The sequence below is a fragment of the Pristis pectinata genome, chromosome 1, assembly GCF_009764475.1.
Source record: "Pristis pectinata isolate sPriPec2 chromosome 1, sPriPec2.1.pri, whole genome shotgun sequence".
NCBI classification, from domain to species: Eukaryota; Metazoa; Chordata; class Chondrichthyes; order Rhinopristiformes; family Pristidae; genus Pristis; species Pristis pectinata.
In genome coordinates, this window is record NC_067405.1 from 89,917,847 (window position 1) to 89,937,847 (window position 20,001).

Below are 20,001 nucleotides of genomic sequence, written 5' to 3' on the forward strand. Positions count from 1 at the left end.
CGAAAATCCAAATACACTACATCTACATGTTTTATCTATCAAATTTGATTATTATCCTTGAAGTATTCTTGCAAATTTGTCAAACGTGATTTACCTTTCTTGAAATCATGTTGACTCGGTTTGATTACATTAAGCTTCTCTAAATGACTCACTATTTCTTCCTTGATTATAGACTCTAGCATTTTGCCAACGACAGATGTTAAGCTAACAAGCATGTAGTTATCTGTTTCTTTTTATTCCTTCCTTTTCGAGCAATGGAGTTAACTTTGTGATCTTCCAATCCACTAGTACCTTTCTGGATCTTGGTGAGTTTTGAAAAAAGTTCAACCAATGGCTCCACTTTCTCTTCAGCTGCTTCCTTTAAAACCCTTGGATGTAGGCCATTGGGACCTAGCTTTAGTCCCATTAGTTTTCCCAATACCTCACCCTCGTGATAGTGGTTAAAAGTTCTTCCATACTGTTTGAAACTAGCCCATATCTATGGACTATTTGTAGTGTTCTCCAATGTGAAGATTGAAGTAAAGAATTGATGTAGTTTATCTGCCATTTTCTTGTTTCCTGTTATTAATTCCCCAGTCTCACTCCTTAGGGTATCTTAACACTTTATAGCTAACCTCTTCCTTTTTATATATCCATAACAGTCATTGATATTTGTTTTGATATTACTTGTCAGTTCTCTCAATCATCTGGAAGGACAGCATTTACAGGTTGGTAGAATTGAATACCATTAAAAGAGCAGGAGGCTGCAAAATTAGAAGCTTGAAATGGATTGTAAAGAGGGGAAAGGTTTAACGATTTGGGAATAAGTTTCCAAAGGTTGGGGAACCTTGGGCAACATTACTTGCTATCAGTGGAATGGAGAGGTGGAGAAATTATGTTGAAAGAGCTTACAGTGCATGTAATATCCTGTTTAGTTATGAGCAAATTCAAGTGCAATTTTCCAAAGGTACTTCAATGTATACCCAAATTAGTAAGACTTTTGCGAAATAGCAGTAGAAATAAATTGGTTAGTTCTTTCTAAAATGCTGACGTAATGTAATGAATCTCACTTTTATCATGGAGTTCTGCGTTGACATATAGTTGGAGCAGACCATGGAAGAATTTAATGATGAGTATAAGGATTTTGCTGGTAACTTGAACTGTAGTTTGTCTTTACTTAATCCAAACTCTGAAGTGCAGAAAAGGGCATTAAGTGGGTGGTATGAAGTTTTTCCTTGTGGTAACTCAGTTGAAGCCCAAATAATAAATTCCTCTGTATTGTATGAGTGCAGAGAGTGGGCTTTTATCTTCATTAAATCAAGCTATTTGTGAGTAGAGATTTCCAGTAGTTCCACTTAACAATGGAATTTCCAGTGATCCAATGCCACATTAGTTAGAGTAGATTCAAAGGACTCATGGCATGAAAGCTGAGCAGATGCACGTTAAAAAAAGACTGAACAGGTTCACCAAAATAGAGTTGAAGGTTGATCTATAAGATGACGACTTTAAGATAGAAAGAAGTATATGAGCTGAAACTAAAGAGGTTAAGTACAAGCTAGTCATGAACAAATCCATTAAGGAATTTCAGAGGAAGTTATTTACCATAGGAATGTGGAGTGTTTTACCACAAAGAACAGTTGAGGACAATGGCATTGATGCATTTGAGGAAGATAGAAGAGCGGATGCAAGAGAAACCCTGATAAGGCTACAGAAAGAGGAATCAGCATTGATCATTAGGGCCAAATAGCTTGTTTCTGTGTTGTAGTGCCATTGTGGTGAGATTCTTGAAAAGAGCCTGCCACATTTCAATTGTGGACAATGCTCCTGCACTACTTCAGATCAGCCACCAGATGTTGCTATTAACTAACTTTAACTGTTGCTATTAATGGTCTGTTCTGCAGCTTCCCATGAGAAGTGGCGTCACAGACTTTTGAGTTTGTTTATTATTTCTCCCGGATAAATTGAAAAATAAACTATTGAAATTTGAGATTTCACAACAAAGACCATAGAGGTAACATTAGGGTTAGATAAATTATCAGGGGAATCAGAAAGTGTTTTACTATTTCCTCTGGTGTGGGACTGCAAATTAGGCATGCACTTCAAGAGCACTTATTCACACAAAGGATAATAGAAATCTAGAACACTCAACCTTGAAAGAATATTGACACAGGATATTGGAAAAAGTCAAATCTAAGTCAGAATTTGTCATGAAACATTGAGGAATACATTAGCATTATGGGTTGATAGAGCTCAGAAACAGATTGGCTATGGTCAATTTGAATTGAGAGGCTGGATGGCCTACTCCATTCCTACATACAAATTTTATACTCTATTTCTGACAGTTCTCTGGCATAAATGTGCAATGTAAGCAAGCGTGATTGGAATCATCAGTGGCTGATCAGAAATTCCTGACCATCCCTTGATCCAGAGAGTGGAAACGGGAGGCAGAGCAGGATTTCATTGAGAGTGTTGGATTGGTAAGCAGGTTTTTTAGTTCTGAATATCTGTGATAATGATGGAAATTGCACAAAGACAACAGAAGCAGAATCACAGTTCTGTAGGTCAAACTGATTAACAAAGATGGGGAAATGAATCATGCAAATCTGCATTAATAGGTAATTCCTTATCAGTGGGGTGTGAGGCACTTTGCCCTTTCGGTCAGAGCCAAGGATGTGTTGCCTCTCGGGTGCTGGTGTGAAGGATATCACGTAGTGCGAACAAAGAGGATTAATATTGTCACCGTTGCTCTTAACAGAACTCGGAAATGGCTTTGCAACTCAGTTGCTTGCACCAAACCACTCCACAAACACAACAAGAATAAAACCAGTGACACTTGGCGTTGATCTGCATGTCTGATTTGCTCACAGCAAAGGTAGTTCCAGTTTAATCAAATTTGCAAAGTCCTACTTATGAGTATTTTGGGGACAAGTATCTAAACTGGAGGAGGTGATATAATCATAGTCACAAAATCATTTTTTTCATCAACATTTTAGCCCCTGCCATCACTCTCCCTGAGCAGATCTTGTTATATTGATATTATTACCATTCGTTGGTTTGTCTTAAAGTGGCATATAGGTAGTGGCTTGGAAAAGCCTCATGCTGTCTGGAACCAGGAAACCACTTGATTACCATATATGATCCTCGCTCATCTGCAAAATCTGTGATCGATACTTAACACAATTTGGGAGAGGCACGGGGACAGAATGCACTCTGGGCAAGGGATTATAAATTCCATCTCCAAGACAAGCTCAGTAGCACCTCAACTGGTTGACCATGCCAAGTCATAACAGATATCACTACTGGACAGGTTTTGCAGCACATGATAAAAGAACCAGCATATAGGATAAAGCTGACTGACTTCATGGTGAAGCTTCAGCATAATGATAGCAGCATGTAAACTCAGCTAGATGATCCTGTAATTGGTATATCAAATCTAAGCCCTGCAGTCCTGTCCCACCTTACGTGAACTGTGGTTGAGAGTTAAGCATCTAACAAAAAGAGGAGACTCAAAGAACATCCTTACTCTCACTGAGGCTGAAGCATTTACAACCATGTTCAGCTGGAAATGCTGAATGAAAGATCCTACCATTTCCTCCCGAGTTGCTTACTATCAAAGAAGCCAGTCTTTAGCCAATTTGATTCAATTGATAGTGTAAACAAATGGCAGAGAACAATAGATACAGCTAGGGTTATGGACATACAGATCCTGACTGTACTGCAAAAAGATTTGTACTCCAGAAAAGGTCTTTCCTCTGTCAGAGTTATTCTGGCTTAACTACTCAACAGTGTGGGAAAAATTGCTGAGCTTATCTGCAAACCTTATTTTAGTCTTGGTTCAAACATGGGCAGGTTGGGAGTGACTGTCCTTCATATCAAGAAGCCATACTAAAAGTGCGATTTGAGGGCAAATATCTCCTTGTCAGGAGTCACAGCTGGGGTGAAGAAAGATGAGCGTGCATTTTCAAAGGTAGATTATCTCTGGTTGAATGCTGATGCCCATCTTAGCCCTAGGCCCAGTCTTCACTAGTTAATGACCTCCCTCCATGATGAGATCAAAAGGGGGATATTTGCTGCTGTTTGAAAAATACCATTTTTGATTCCTCAAAATAAAACAATCCAATTTGGGTTGATAAATTGCAAGTTATATTCGTATCACACAAGTGATGGACAATGAATATGACCAACAAGTAAGAGTCTAACCAACTCTCTTTGACATTCAGTGATGTTACTGTCAGCGGGTTCCCAGTTATCAACATCCTGGGCATCGCCGTTAACCAGGAATTTAACTGAACCAGTCTCTCAGATATTGTGGCCTCAAAGTCAGGTCCCATACTGGGTATTTGTAATGAGTGGCTCGCTTCCTGATACCTTTTCACCATTGCAAGGTGCATATGGGCAGTGTGATAGGATACTCTTCACTTGCATTTTAAAAACACAAGATGTTCAGCACTGTCCAAGCCAGAGCAGGTTACTTAGCACCTCATGCATCATCCTAAACCTTCATTCTCTTTACCAATGGCACTGTATTGGTAACGGCATTTGCATAGAGAAGGCTGGCCAGCATCTTGACAAGTGAAAGAAAATGCCATAAAATCAACCATTCATTGGTGCTTGGTAGCAGTGTTGGATAAGACTATGACACACTGGTAAGGAGTTGACACACAGTGGCTGTCAATCCACCTGTCAAATGGTGTTGGAGAATACTCAGTTTCTTAGCTTGCGTGGACTGAGTATTGGCTCTCTGTGGCAATTGAGCTAGCCTTCACCTGCCTGCTTCAAACAGTGGTTCTGGGCAGTTGTCAAGGGGTATTCTGAACTTTGAGAACTTGTTTTGCCTTCTCGCAGTATGAGAGTTTTTTTCCTTTCCTTTGCACTGCTGAAGGTTTTGGTATTGTGCACAAAGCACAGCCTTCAGCATGCAGTCTTGAGGCACATGCTCCACCTGTACCATCAGTGTAGTATGTGGGCCAGTTTCCTCAGTATCTTAATGTTGGTGATTCTTAGTCCCAAATGGTTTCAAGGATTTTAAGTAAAATTTCGGGTGGAAACTTCAATTTCTGCTCCCGCTTGGAATATGTGACCCCCAACTTCGCAAGCTTGATGGATGTCTTTACATTTTTAGTTAGCTGCTTGTAATTTGGAATAGTGTGGTAAGATTGTCAAACCTGAAAAAGGATGTCTAATGTCTAATTATTCACATGAAGTTGCCTATTAAGGTTAAGTGAACTGATAGGTATTGAACTGAGATGACAGGAGTGCTCCATGTTGTCCAAAGCTTCAATATTGATGTAGATTTTGGAAGGATATTGGTGCCTATGACATGGTGACTGTTTTTAATGCTCACTGCCGTGATGAACTTGGCGTATGCTTCAGATGATTGTATTTATCATCTGTAGTTTTTCAGATGTGTTTGTGATGAATACAGCAGCATCTGCAAAAAGCAACTAGTGAGCTAGATTTAATTCCTGCAATCATCCGATGTTGAACAACCAGTAATATTATTCAAAAATGCACTCGCCAAAGCTTTTCTGACAGTGCCTTTCAAACTTGAAATCTGAACTACCCAGAGGTACAAGAGTAGGTGGTGCATGGGAATGTTCCTGCACGTTCTCCTTTAAACCACAGGTTAGACTGTTGAAACTCCTCATCCAGCAACACGGTGAGAGTGCCTTCATCGAATGGGCAACAGCAGCTCAGCAAGGCTGTTTATTGCCACTTTTTTAATGGAAGTTGGTAACCCACGTTACTCTTGTCAGTATTGCCCAGGTCCAATAAATGAATAAAATAAATGGCATCTTTTGGTGTCATATGTCATAGAATAACAGAATAGCACAGAATGTAACTATTCATTCCAGCAAGTCTGTAGCAGCTGTTTCAAAGGGTAATCCAGATGGTATCATGACCTTCTATGCTTGACACTCCTGTGGAAGACTTTGGACGATTACACTACATTATAGTTTCTCTCTTTTCAAGTATTTATTATTGTACCTCTTAACTTTGTGCAATTTCCCAAGGCACTTCCACACAGTCAAACATGTGCTTCCTTTTGAAGGGGATTGTAAGCAAATCGTGAGGTGAGTTTTGTGGGTTGAATAGCTGTTGGTTAGGTGACATTTAAGATGAAGAGATGCAGGATGTCACATCCTGGAGGAAAAATAAGGGTTAAGTTGTAAAGATAGCATAAAGAGTTGTGGTATTAAAATCTTTAAAAGTAAGATTGGATGAAGGGTCTCGACCTGAAGCGTCAACTGTCTATTTCCATCCACAGATGCTGCCTGATTTGCTGAGTTCCTCCAGCAGTTTATTTTTTGCTTATAAAACTAATGTTTGAGATTCTAGTTTTCATAGATGGGCAGAGATTTAAAACTAAACATAAAACTTGTTGGTTCATTAGGATTTCATGAGCAGTTTTGGGCACTCTTGTTTTGTGAAATATCTCAAGGTCGTGAAGAACTCATCAAAGAGATTTGCTAAGGTGAAGCTGGGAAAGCTGGGTTTTCATTTGGAGAAACAAATAGAACAGGCTTGCTTCACTGGAACCTGGGGGAAATCATTGTTTTAATTGTTTTTCTTTGGTCACTTTATATTAACAACTCTGCATCAGCTAATGAGTTGGAAGTATGACTCACAGCAAACAGTCTGTTATTCTGGAAATAAAGTCATTTTCTCAGAAGGCAGTCTGAAAATTGCTGAGGAAATGATTCTTCCACTAAATGCAGAACATTTTGTCCAGAAAAATGCAATGAGTGGAGAATGATTGCATATAATTTATATGCATAAAATTGATCTGCCATTTATAGCAGTGTGATTGCCAAGCTTGATGCTGGGAATTACCCTATCATCTCTAGTCTGGCTGGTTAATGTGTTGCTGCTATATGCAGGCTTTTTCTTGAGAAGGGAAATGGGCTAAAACTATTTTCATTGGTGGCAAGGTAAGTGACTAGATAACTAGATTGTATTTAAAGTTGTCAACAAAGTAACAATGCAAAAGGTTAGATTTTTTTCCATGCCAAGGAAATGCCATTCAAGAAACAGTGAGAGAGGTGGAATTGACAGCAGCTTTTATGAGGGTCATGAATAAATATTGAATAGGGAAAAGCGTAAGAGTACAGGAGGAGGTAAGAGACTTTCAGATTTGGCAGTGATACATTGGGTTTATGGCTGCCTCCTGTACCAAAGCATTCTGACTTCAATATTTCCAATATACTATTTCTATTCTGTAGACACCATGCTGGGGTGTGGTATGTTAGGTTCACAATCGCATCTAGTTTCTTTCTTTCTGCTTTCAACTATGAGCCCGCTCACTGAACACCATCTCAGCTGGGCTTTCATATGCACTTGCTGCATTAGTCACTGAGTAATTGCTGAGCACCCCTTAAATTTAAACTGGTTAAACTGAAATCTATCAAACTTTCTGTAGGTTTTGGCTGGGGACTCTATCCCCTCCATCCTGAAGATTTTTAAAAATATTTTAATTGAATATGTGCCAACTCCTTCTGTTGAATTTTGATTATAACTCAACTGACCAGCCTGTTAAATGATTACACTCAGTTACACAACATAAGCATGTGCTGAACTGATGAATGGTTGCCAAGCAAGACAGGCAGAAGGGTTGGCAAGTATTTTCACTTTGTCTCCTCTGTTACTAATCAGTCCCTGTCAGCACATAAGGTTAATGTGGATTTCTTGGCTGAGCATCTTTTAGAAAATTTTGGATGGAATGCAATAAATATGATTTTATATGTTGATCTTTCCTACTGGTCTCATGGACCCAGAATAAAATGAAAGGTTTAGCATTCTAGCACGTCTCTGGTTCTAACCAGGCCATGTCACCTAGTTGACTTTGGACAAGTTTACCTTGTGGCTGGCCATGACTCCATTGACTGGTACTTCCTTGTTATTAACACACATCTTCTCCAGCTAATTGGTTTGAGGCCTAAGTCTTGCTGCTTTTCCAAAGCTTGCATGTCTTATTAAAATTTTGGCTCTTACAATTAGCCAGGCCCGGTTGTTAGTCCCGTCATCTGTTGCTATACTAGTTTAAGTCAGCGTTGAGCTTGGAATTCCTGTGATTTATTTTCTCAGGATTGGCAGATCCAATTACAATGTTTAAAAAGCATTTGGACAGGTATTTGGATGGGAAAGGTGTAGAAGGATCTGGGCCTAATGCAGGCAAATGGAATTGGCGTAGATAGGCATCACGATCAGCACAGATGAGATTGGCTGAAAGGGCTCGTTTCTGTGCTGTATGTTTCTATGATTGCACCCCCAATGTCCATTGAAATTTCACAAGCAAGATCTATATCAAACTGTACAAGTAAAATACTGCTTTATGTTAGAATTGTTTTAAGTGGTATATCATCTAAATACTTAAAGCTTAAAATGTGGCTTATAGACTGTTAATCAACTTGAAGCCTAATTTCCTAGCAGATTACATGGCTTGCATTTTAGAAGAGTTAGTGATATCTTAAAATCCTGTTGGATTCCCCACCATCTTTCCCACATTGCTTTCTTTCCCACTGTTCCATTATAGGTTTCTGTGAGATTAACCAACTGTATTCTTCTGCTTCACACAGATAGATATACCTGAAAAGCTCAAAAACTCTCCAAGCAAATTTCACATCGACAACATTTCTGATATTCCATCAGCTGTGAGTATTAAGCATATGTATTTCAAGACCCACATTGAATCTTGCCAGCATATGTAGCCTGGAGTTGAAAGGCAGGGGGAGTGCTGAGAATGGGCATAGAACTTTACAGCACAGAAGGCAGTCATTCAGCCAGTTTTGATCCAACTTGCCATTTTCCCTGGGATTTCATGGTTTTTCTTTCCTCATCAACATCATATGGGCCTTCAAAGCCTTTCTGAAATTGCATTACCCTCTTTATACTTTCTCAAAAAAATCCGATCATCAGTCAGACACACATTTTCCTTTAAAAATCCATGCTGACCATCCTTGATTAAGGTCTGCCTTGTTAAATACTGGTTTCTGCTGTCCCTCAGAAATTTTTCCAGTAATTTGCTCACCACTTGTCAATGGCTACTTGGTTTATCCCTTTCTCCCTTATTTACTAACATTAGCAGTCTTCCAGTCCTCTGACACCATGCCTGTGGCCATAAGCAATTAGGAAAATGATGGTCAGAACCTGCATTAGTTCCTCCTAGCTTTTTTTTAAGAGACCTGGAACAGATTTTATTTATTCCTGGTAGTTTATCTATTCTTCAAAATGCTGGACCACTAAGTTGGTCATTTGTAGTAAGTTTGTATTTTTATCATTTACTTACAATGTTTGTATCAGCTGTCCCTTCCATGAAGTTAAATGCAAACCAATCATTTAGAATTATATTAGAATATACCTACTCTTTCCTTTGTTGCCATCTTTCTTTTCAGAAAATATCTTAAGGCTCTCCTTTATCTACCATTATTTTTTCTTTTTGCCTTTCTGACTTCTTTTCTTAGTTTCACCATTGCACTTGCTATACTCCTGGCTTTCTGCAGTGTTGAGCACTCAGTATTTGGAATACGCTTGCTGTTCTTGTGTAACTCTGTCATCTGACGTGTGGAATCCAGATATGGAAGTTTGCCCCTGTCTTGGGAATTTACTTGTTCTGAATTCTCACTATCTCCTTGAATATCTCTTACTGCTCTGATACTGACTTACCTTCAAGTAGCTGTTTCTAGACCACTTTTGCTAAATCATCTCAACCCAGTAAAATTGCATTTCTGCAACTTAAAACTTTTATCCCTGGTTTGTCATTCCTTTTCCACAACTCTGCTGACTCTAATGAAGTTATGATTGTTGCCTCAAATGCTCTCCACTTCTACCCTTTCCCTTTGACCAGTTTACTAGTGGTGCTGTAGTATAGTGGGTAGATTACTAGACTAGTACTCCAGAGAATTGGAGTACTGACCTGGAGACAAGAATTTGAATCCCACCTTGGTAGCTGGGGGATTAGGTTCAAGTAATCAAATAAATGTGCAATAAAAAAAATCAAGTAACTGGATTGTCATTAAAACTCCCATCTGGTTCTCAAATGTCCTTGAGCAAAGGAATTGTCTCATCCTTACCTAGTCTGGCTTATATGTGACTTGCACAGCAATGTGGTTGGCTCTTAACTGAAATGATTGAAGGAAAAATTAGGAATGAACAGTAAATGCCAGTCATGCCAGCAACTTTCACGTTCTGCAAACAATTTTTTTAAAAAAGTTTAAAACCAAACTCAGTACCATAACCTCTCCACTTGGGCTGATTTTAAAAATAAAAGTTCTTTTGAACACATTACAAGAATTCTGCACCTTCTATGTCCTTCATTCTGTAAATGTCCCAACTAACATTAAGGTAGTTGGAATTACCACCAAGATGCCTTGTTAATTTTGTAATGTTTTGTCTACATATTTGATCCTCCAAGTTTCTCCTGAAAGTTTTAAGACTTGGCAGTTGCCCATTTTTTACATCCCTCGGTTTGACCAATGTGACTTCATTTATTCATCTGTTATCCATTCCCATAATTGTAATTGTCTCCTTGACCAATATTTGCTCATTTATTTCTTACCTCTGTTCACTAGAATAAGGACTACAAATCAATCATCAGAAAGCTGTGATACTGGCTGAAGATTCAGCTTCCTCCTGACCATCGATGTCACTTAGATTTTTTTTCCTTAAGTCCCCAGAACTATCATCTATTTTTCCTGGTTGACCTTGAAACGCCAATCAGCACCACCTTGTCCCTCTGCACCAAACTCCCATACTCACTCGACTCAAGAGCTAGACACTCTGTTGATCTCATACTATGTGCATCCACACTCTCATAAAGCACAGAGAAAGGCCTTTCTGTCCACTAGGTCTGCACCATTCATCCAAGTACACACTTACACAATCCTAAACTAATCCCATTTTATTCTTTCCATGATCCTATCAACTCCTCCATCCTCTCCACAAGATACTACCAGTCACCTACGCACCAAGGGCAATTTACAGTGGCCATTTAGCCCAGCCTGCACATATTTGGGAGAAAACCAGAGTACCCGGGGGATGATGTGCAAAGGGAGTACCACAGATCAGGATTTAATTTGGGTCATTAGTAAGGTATTTATTTATTAGTCACATGCACATCGAAACACAGTGAAACGCGTCTTTTTGTGTTATTGAAAATGTGCTGGGGGCAGCCAACAAGTGTCGCCACTCTTACGGAGCCAACATAGCATGCCCACAGCTCCTCACCTGTACGTCTGTGGAATGTGGGAGAAAATCGGAGCACCCAGAGGAAAGGCATTGGCTTTATCAGCTGCATCACTGTGCTGCTCCAGGCTCTCAACATTGACATCAGCAATGAGGGGTCCAGGAGTAAAAGATGAATCCTGGATAAGCAAATAAAACTTTAGCTAGAAGTGAGCTGGGAAATATCTGATGGAGCTTGTTAATGAGTGGATAGGGAAGAGGTTGCAAGCAAAGAGCATGGGCGGTAGTAGGAAGATTCGACAGGCTGAACCAGCAATAATGTGGGGAAAATGTGCAGGAAGGAAGAATGAAAAAGAAAATTATGTTTAAATAGACAAAATGTTGTGGTACAGCCAATTCTGGGCGTCTTTTGTATGTGAAACACAGATGGTTGCCATGCAGCTACGTGCAATCAGGAGAGCTAATGGAATGTAGGCCTTTATTGCAAGCGTATGAGGTATAATGGTGGATATGTTTAGATTCAACCTTACAGGATGCTAGTGAGAACGTATCTGGAGTGCTGTGTTCAATTTTTCATATTTAAAAGAAAGATGTACTTTGGAGGGAGTGCAGCGAAGATTCATGAGGTTGGTTCCTTGGATGGATGAAAGGGTTGATGAATGAAGTGAGATTGAGCAGATTGTACTCGCTTACGTCCAGAAGAATGAGAGATGATTCTCTTGAAATATAAAAGGATTCTGAGGGGATTTAACAGGGTGGATGCTGAGAGAATGTTTCTCCTATTGGGGGCATCCAGAATTACTAGACGTGGTTTCAGAAAAAAGGGTTACCTATTTCTGATGGAACTGAAGAGGAATAGCTTCTCTGCAACGGTCATGAATCTCCAGAATCCTCTATCACTAAGAGCTGTGGAGGTGGAGCCATCGAATATATTCAAGGTACTCAATGTCTCCATCTCCACAACTCTCTGGGATACAGATGTTTGATTTTCAAGGGGATCAAGGGATATGCATGGGAGAGTGGTATTGAGGCCAAGACTGGATCAGCCTTGATCTTATTGAATTTCAGATCAGGTTCAAGGAGCCCATTTGCCTGCTCTTTCATCTCCCCCTCTCTTACATTATTATGAATATTGAAAATGACTGAGCCTCTGTTTGCTTTAAACCTGTCTATCATTGGCGTGCATTATACACTTTGGAATATGTTATCACCTAAGAGGTAAGTGAAATATGGGACATATAATTCACTTGCTTGGGTCTGAAGTACAACCGTGTGCTGATGCATAGTCCTCTGAATGAATATTTGGGATCTTCGATTAAAAGTAGAAAATTTTTGTGAAGTCGGGAGCCCAGTAATAATTATTCTGTAAACTCTGTTTCCCATTTGGGTAATATAAAGACCGTGGATGTCACACAAAACAGATGGATAGTGCATTGCTCAAAGACGAGGTGCTCTGTGGCGCAAACTATTTTTATATCATATGTTTCTTTTGTTTTTTGTTCCACAAAAGGATCAAATACAACAGGAGGAGGCAGCAGTGGGATCTGAAAGCATCAATGCAGACACTTTCCTAGAAAAGCTGCCTCCCAGTGGAAAAATCACAAAGACAGAATCATTGATTATTCCTTCTAGTAGGTAAGCCTCATTCTGTGGAGGAAATTAGTGCGGAAATGTAAATTGCATGCCAGCCAGTGTCTCAGCAGATTGCACTCTCAACTCGAGTCTGTAGATTGTAAGTTCAAGTCCTGCTTCAGAGACTCCATGTAGTAATCTAGGTTCACACCCCATACACTACTGAAGGAATACCATAGCATTTGAGGTAATGTCTTTTGGGTGAGATATTAAACGGAGACCCTGCCTACTCACTAATTCAGTAAGTGTAGGGGAGTATTCCTCTGTGTTCTGGTCAACAATTAAAACTTGTGACCATGTAGCCACCAGATTGTTGTGAAAACCTATCTGGCTTATTAATTTCCTTTGGGGAAGGAGATCTGCAGTGGTTTCCTTTTGGCTCTGTATGTGATTCCTCCCAGACCCTCAGCAATGTGGTACCCTTCAAAATAGCCCACGTGAACTAATTTGGCACTCCAGATGGGCTCCCTCCCTCCCCTCCCCAGACCCCGTTCTCTTGAACAAAGGCTTTCTATTGGTGTTCCTGAGAACTTGCCTTTCCCCAATGTTGTTGTTTATTAGTCATGTGGGGGTTGAGTGTGCTTTTTTTTGTCTTTGACATTGCTTGCAGCATCTTTCCACTTTTTGAGAGAGGTAGACCCATTAACTGTACTTGTTGAGTGCCTTGTCATCAGTTGCCATGTGTATAGCTCCCATTTACAAACGAGCATGATTTTATGAAATATATTGATTTTAATTTTAAAGTACCATTTGAATTATTTAAACATCTCATGAGGAAGGCCTTCATGTTATTTTCCTAGAGCACTCAAACTGCACCAGCTACACCTCAACTATTTAATGTCCATTCAGATTGCCTGAACAGAACTCTCCCTTTTTTGGCCCTCTCCTGGAATTGCGGCCCATGTAATGATAACTATATGTAAGGTAATGGTCACTGCCTCAAACAGTGGGGGCCCAATTGAAGACCCCGTTTACTTGACTTAGTAAACCTTCAACCTTCTCTTATTTCCTTAACCACCCACCCCCACCACCACCCCTTCACTTTATCTTTTGCATGAAACCTTCACTTCTTTCCCTCCCCTTGTATACTTTAGCAGATTTTCCCTGAAGCTTTCTGCCTTCAAGTTTTCTGTCCTCCAGGAGCCTAATCAAAGCCTTATTTCATCGCTCTCTTCTGAGATTAATTATATTAGATTTTGTGAAACAGGTGGCATGGACCAAGTTGTATTCTTTTGACAATTGAAGATCAATTGGTGATGTAATGAATGATTTAAGATGGTTGAAAGGTTTGATATGAAAAAGAAACTATTTTTCTTGGAGGAGTCCAGAACAAGGGAATTAGTGGGTTATTTAGGAATGATGTCAGGAAGCACTTAATTACCCAAAGGAGAATATAAATTGATCCTTCCCAGCAAAAGGAGAGGCTAGAAATTCCAAAAGTGAGATGCCTGCCAGCCTTTTCATTGGGACTATGATTTAATTAAATGTCAGACTGGCTTGAGGGGCTGAATAACCTACTCTGTTCCCACATTTGTCTCCTATTGCCTGCGTGCACACCTGACCCCTGTAAAAGATCTGAACTCCTCTCATTGTGCCCCTGGTCCTACCCTCCTCTCCACACCCTTCCTTTTCCCACTTTTGAATCCCTTAGAAATTTCATTGATGTTCTGTAGATAGTTATCTTCTTTTAATACCCCACATGTGTTCACTGGTCTTTTTTAAATGCCCAATGATCATTTGGGTAAATTTGTGTTATGTACCTCTTCTTGACATGATTGCTTTGGGATGAATAACTGTCCTGTAAAACTTTTGGTATTCCTTCTCATCACAAACTGCTGGGATGACATTGAATGTCATGATTTTTTTTTCCACTTGTTCAAGGTTCTTATCCACCTCTAAACTTGCAGAGCTCCATACGTTAAAGACCAATTCCAAAATTGTCATCCAACCTGCTGGCAAGGGCACTGTTGTTTTTTTTAGTGTACTAACCAACCTCCTTCTGGACAATGATCCCACCAGACAACAACAGGCTATTATTTACAAGACATTCATGACCTCATTTCCTCTGGAGACTCTTCCATATCCTACAATCTCCTCTGATTTACCTCAGCTAAAGGCCTGGGTAGAGTGCACATGGAGAGGATGCTTCCATTAGCAGGAGAGTTTAGGAGCCAGGGGCACAGCCTCAGAATAATGGGATGTCCCTTTAGAACTTGGATGAGGAGGAATTTCTTCAGCATGTGGTGAATCTGTGGAATTTGTTGTTAAAGAGGGCGGTGGAGGCCAAGTCATTGTGTGTATTTAAGACAGAGATCGATAGGTTCTTGACAACCTGTTGTTGCCCCACAGAATGTCCCTTCTCACCATGACTCTGTTCCTTCTCCCCTTGTCCTTTCTCTTCCTATCTGTATATGCAACACTTCTCGACAACAATCACTATATACAACACCCATCATTTTAAGTTTCTTGATTCCATCCAGTAAATTTTTTACCATGAACCTCCAATCTCACTACACTCCATCCCATGCTATAAGATCATGAAGACCCTTCGCTTTTTCCTTGATCAGAGGCCAGATCAGTCATCGTCCTCCACCACCACCAGCAAACCTCCTTTGCCTGGCTGAACTTCTTGCATTGAATAGCTCCTCTAGATCCACTCAGTTTCTTCAAATTAAATTTATTGCTGTTGAAGTCTCTAATGGCCCAAAGTATGTATGTCTCTGAGATTTGTTTGAGTCCTTCTAATAGTCCCTTCCCTTGCCTCTTTCCAGTACATCAATGACTGTTTTGATGCTGTTTCCAGCTCACATATGGAATTCAGGAGCTGCCGTCATTTTCCATCCTGCTCTCACTCTCACTGACTTGACTTTTGTATTTCTTTCTCAGGGGATCAGGTTAGTAACTCGTTCAGTTGAAAGATTATCAGCCTGAATTGTTGTATCTATTTCTCTCCGCACAAATGTTGCTTGACCTGTTGAGTATTTCCAGCATTGTTTTTTTTACAGGGGGAGTCGTTTCTTATTCTTCACCGCCAAGTATAAATCAAAAATGCCAAGACCACTTTTAAAGCTTTGAGAAATTATATTCAGCTCTATGGATGTGTGCATTGTTTGATTGAAGGCCTTAGCTCATGCTGGTCCTGATGATGATTTTTGCCACGATTTTTCTTTCAGTAGGTCTGAGGGGAAGCAACCAGGACGCCGTGGAAGAAGCACATCCTTGAAAGAGCGCCAGCCTGCCAGGCAGCAGAATGAGCGGGCAAACAGCTTGGACAATGAGCGCTCACCAGAACCACGGCAGCACTTGCAGGTAAGCAGCAGAGTGTACAAGATCTAGGGGAGGCATTATGAAGGAGAACATAGAATCATAGAAATATAAAGCATTAAAAGAGGCCATTTGGTCCATTGTATTCATGACAGCCCAAAAATGGATATCCAGCATAATCTCACTTCCCATCTTTTTGTCCGTCACCTTGCGTGGTGATCTCCCAAGCAGATTTAAATATGATGAATGCTTCTACATGTTCAGTACTTCCAAATAGCGAGTTTCAGTCTGCCTCCAAACTCTGGGTGAAGAAGAGTTTCCTCAAACCCTTCTATCAATTCAATTCAGTCTCTGCATTTTACTTACTGGCTTGTCTGCTAAGTGGAATAGGTTTTTTTTCTCTTCATTTGGTCCAGGCCTCTCATAATTTTAAACATTCCAGTTAATTGGCCCAACTAGTGATTTATACAGTTTGAGAATGACCTTCCTGTCCTTTCCTTTTTATGGACTCAAGAATAAATTAAAAGTATCCCAAATGCCTTATTAATCACTTTGGGTGGGAAAAAAAACTAAAGAAGTAAAATAAAGTTAATTTAATCAAATTAAAATTACTTAAATAAACATAATCTTAAAGTCTTGATGTATATTTAATAAATGCAACATTTATTGCTTCTCTCAAAATAAGTGTTTTGCCCTGTTTTACAGAAGGAAATCCATCCTTTTAAGCCATTGTTACATGTTGCAGTCAGCAGCTTTTTCTCTTTGATCATTTTCCCTGACTTCTGAACCAAGAAGTATCCCTGTTTTGCTTGTATCTTTACCCTTGTTTCCTTCATTTCTTCACTTTTTTGTGTCATTTGATGGCGGATATATTTTGACCAGTGTTTCCTAGAGATTCTGAAATAGCTGCAAGATCTGTGGCCCAGCTCAAAATTACTCTGGGATGATCTTGGAATAATGAAGCCAGTGATCTGTGTTATGTTGGAACATTTTATAAGAGGCAGCTTCTGGAACAAAAAGCATTTTGAATTATTTTTTTTCCTGCTTCGAGCTCATGAGAGTTTTTCATGTATGGTTCATGGATACCACCAGCATTTCAGCCAAATAACCATCCTTCATTTGTGACCTTGGTAACTTAGAATGGTGGTGGGCAATTTGTCCAAGTGGAGTATCACCATCGAACTATGTACTGCTCGGTTAAAGCGTCAATAAATATTGAGCTGGCAGTGACTGTATCCTTCTCTAATCCAGAAAACACTGGAAGGGATAGTAATCTCCAAGACCCCAAGTCTGCACCTATCCACCATTCCACTGTACTCCAATTCAGATCATTTATATCATCATAAGGTGATTTTCACAAGATTAAAGGCCAGTGATTGAGTGAATACAAAACTGTCATTTTTTTCTCCTCTTTCCCACACCCCACTCTATCTCACCTTTCTTGGACTCTTTAGATTTAATAAAGTTAAATTTAACAAGAATGCTAAATCTCACCATGAGAAGTTTGGGATACCGTGTGCATTTCGTCAGGAAGTGAAGTGGAAATTTACTGAAATTAAGTTTATGAAAGATTTTAATTGAAGGATTGAGGAAAGCCTGTCTTCACTGAAGAGGAGTGTGATCATCAATTTAAACCAGTCATTAACTCGGCAAACTTCTGTCTACATAAATTATTCAACTGAAGAAATGTAATTATGACAAGACTCTGGTATTCTATCCTGAATTTTTATAAAATTCAATGAAATTTCAGTTCTGATAGCTCCTCTTCATTTTAACCTTAAACTGTACTTCCAATAGATGACAATCTTAGAATTCCTGTTTCTTTTGTTGGAATGGAACATTAAGACACATGCCGAGAATCTCTGCAGGAAATAAATCTACATTGGACTGGATCATCCTGCACTGGACCCTTACCACCCACTCATTTTTAACACGTAGAACACTGGTTAAGCTAATTCTCTTCACCTGAGAGGTACCAGTCAAAGGTCCTTTTGGGTTTTAAATAATTATAATAGGTATTCAAATTGATTTAAATAATTTAAAACTGTAAAGTCCTCTGGTGAGTCCTTAAGCGCCCCAATGCACTAATCTTTTTTAACTCGAAGCCTGCAGACCAAGTACTGGTAAATAGGATTAGTGTAGATGGGTGCTTGAGGGTTGGCATGGACGTATTAGGCCAAAGGGCCTGTTTCTGTGTTCTTTAACTCTATTAATTATTTCAATTGTTTGAAAAAATAAACTTTACTTAAAACACTAAAAAAAAATATTTTTTTTAAAGGTGAAAAATTTGAGCCACCTTCCTGGACTTGCCTTTCTCCCTGGGGCTGTTGGGTGCATGCCAGCACTGGGATAGAATTGAGGATTGGATGCAAAGTGCATTGTGATTATCTCTTCCCCCAACCCCCAACCCCCACCCCCCACCACCAGTGAGTCATTGCTTTGCCGCTGGTCTTGGGTGAATACAGTGGCAGACACAGTCTGATTTGTCACATCTGATGAAAAGTTTGTCACAGAATTCCATGTTTGACATAGAGTGAGGAAGTCTGAGGTCCCAATTTGCACCCAAGCATATCCCACACTTCCCTTTAAGAATTGCTGGCTATTAGATTTGGACCATTTCTTGAATCTTGTCATCTGATTCTCTTTGGAAAAAAAATTAAATGATATATTGATGTTATTCATCCTCGTGGTTTGAAGTTTCTGCAGCATCAATATATTTATGAGCTCCAGAGTACTTCAGGGATCACCCTTTATAGCTGTTACTGTCAACTTCTCTTGTACTGTTACCATGGCCACCCACTAACTGATTAGCATTGTTTTTTTATAAATTCAAATGCCTTCTTAAAAATCCACATACGTTCTATCGACTGCATTCACAATATCCATATAATCAGTCACTTCACAAACTTGCCGTATATAACCTGACTTCTAACAAATCACTTTTTGGATTTTTTTGTACTTTCTGAATGTTTAGTAATTTGATCTGATGTTATGAACTGCTCAAACTGTTTCATGTAAGGTTCTGACAGGCAACAGACAGAAGTCATTCATCTTTTACTGGGCAGATTTGGAAGTAATTTCTGAGGAAAATAAGCCAGCGTTCAATACATTGACACTTTATCAGTTGTACTCGCAAAATTCTTGTGTAAAGTAGTAGCCACTTGAATAAAAAGGTCCAAAGACACTTATGAAATGTATTCTTAAGACAGTCCAGTATCTTCAGAAGGGGAGATGATGATGGGTGGTTTAAAAAAAAGTCAACAGAAGGTAAATAAGCTGAGATTTAAGGTATATGTATTAACCAAAAGTGTTAAAGAAAAATTAATAATTTGACAGTAAACCGCTCGTTTGATTTTTTTTTATATCAAGTATATTTGAGAAATCAGGAAAGAAGCATTCAGGTGGAAGCCAGTGACCTTGAGGACTGCCAGCCTCCAGTTCCTATTTATCTTGTTGGCTGGACATTTAGAGGAAAGACTGCATTTCACTGCAGCTTTTACTGTGCTCTTATCTTGTACTTAAAATGACATATGTATTCAGGCCATGCTGGCTGCCACGAGAGAAAACTCATCCAGTCCCCCTCTCCTTATTTCCATTTACCCCTCTAACATATTCTCTCTCACCTGCAAATCAACTTCCCTTTGATTTTTGCCATTAATCAACACAGGTAATTAACCTTTGGAACTCTAGGTTGGGTACCAATGCTGTTGGAGGTCTAGTTTCCCTTTTATACTTCTGTTGGGAGACTTGTTTGTAGTGTCCAAATAAATATGCCACAGGCCCTCAATCTTTGAGAGCAGGACAACTTGCAGTTATTAGGATAACCTTGTAAGTTCTCTGTGATGAGTTCCCTAAAAATATTAATGATGATGTCCAGTAGAGAGAGTGGGATTCTGAAGAGTCGCTACTCATCTCTCTGCTTTAATGCAATTTTGCCCAAAAATG

The 20,001-nt window shown here is 39.5% G+C and overlaps 1 protein-coding gene across 8 annotated transcripts in view; it reads left to right on the top strand.

The window, feature by feature from the left end:
- The window catches only part of pacs2 (phosphofurin acidic cluster sorting protein 2), a 181,329-nt gene that overhangs the window by 119,075 nt on the left and 42,253 nt on the right, over positions 1-20,001 (top strand). For 4 of the 8 annotated variants that reach the window (XM_052023706.1, XM_052023656.1, XM_052023674.1 and 1 more), the window contains exons 11-13: positions 8,556-8,630; positions 12,671-12,795; positions 15,966-16,101. In XM_052023706.1, the coding sequence (XP_051879666.1) occupies positions 8,556-8,630; positions 12,671-12,795; positions 15,966-16,101 (336 nt within the window). The remainder of the gene's footprint in view (positions 1-8,555; positions 8,631-12,670; positions 12,796-15,965; positions 16,102-20,001) is intronic. The other 4 variants (XM_052023667.1, XM_052023692.1, XM_052023716.1 and 1 more) reach the window with 2 other exon arrangements.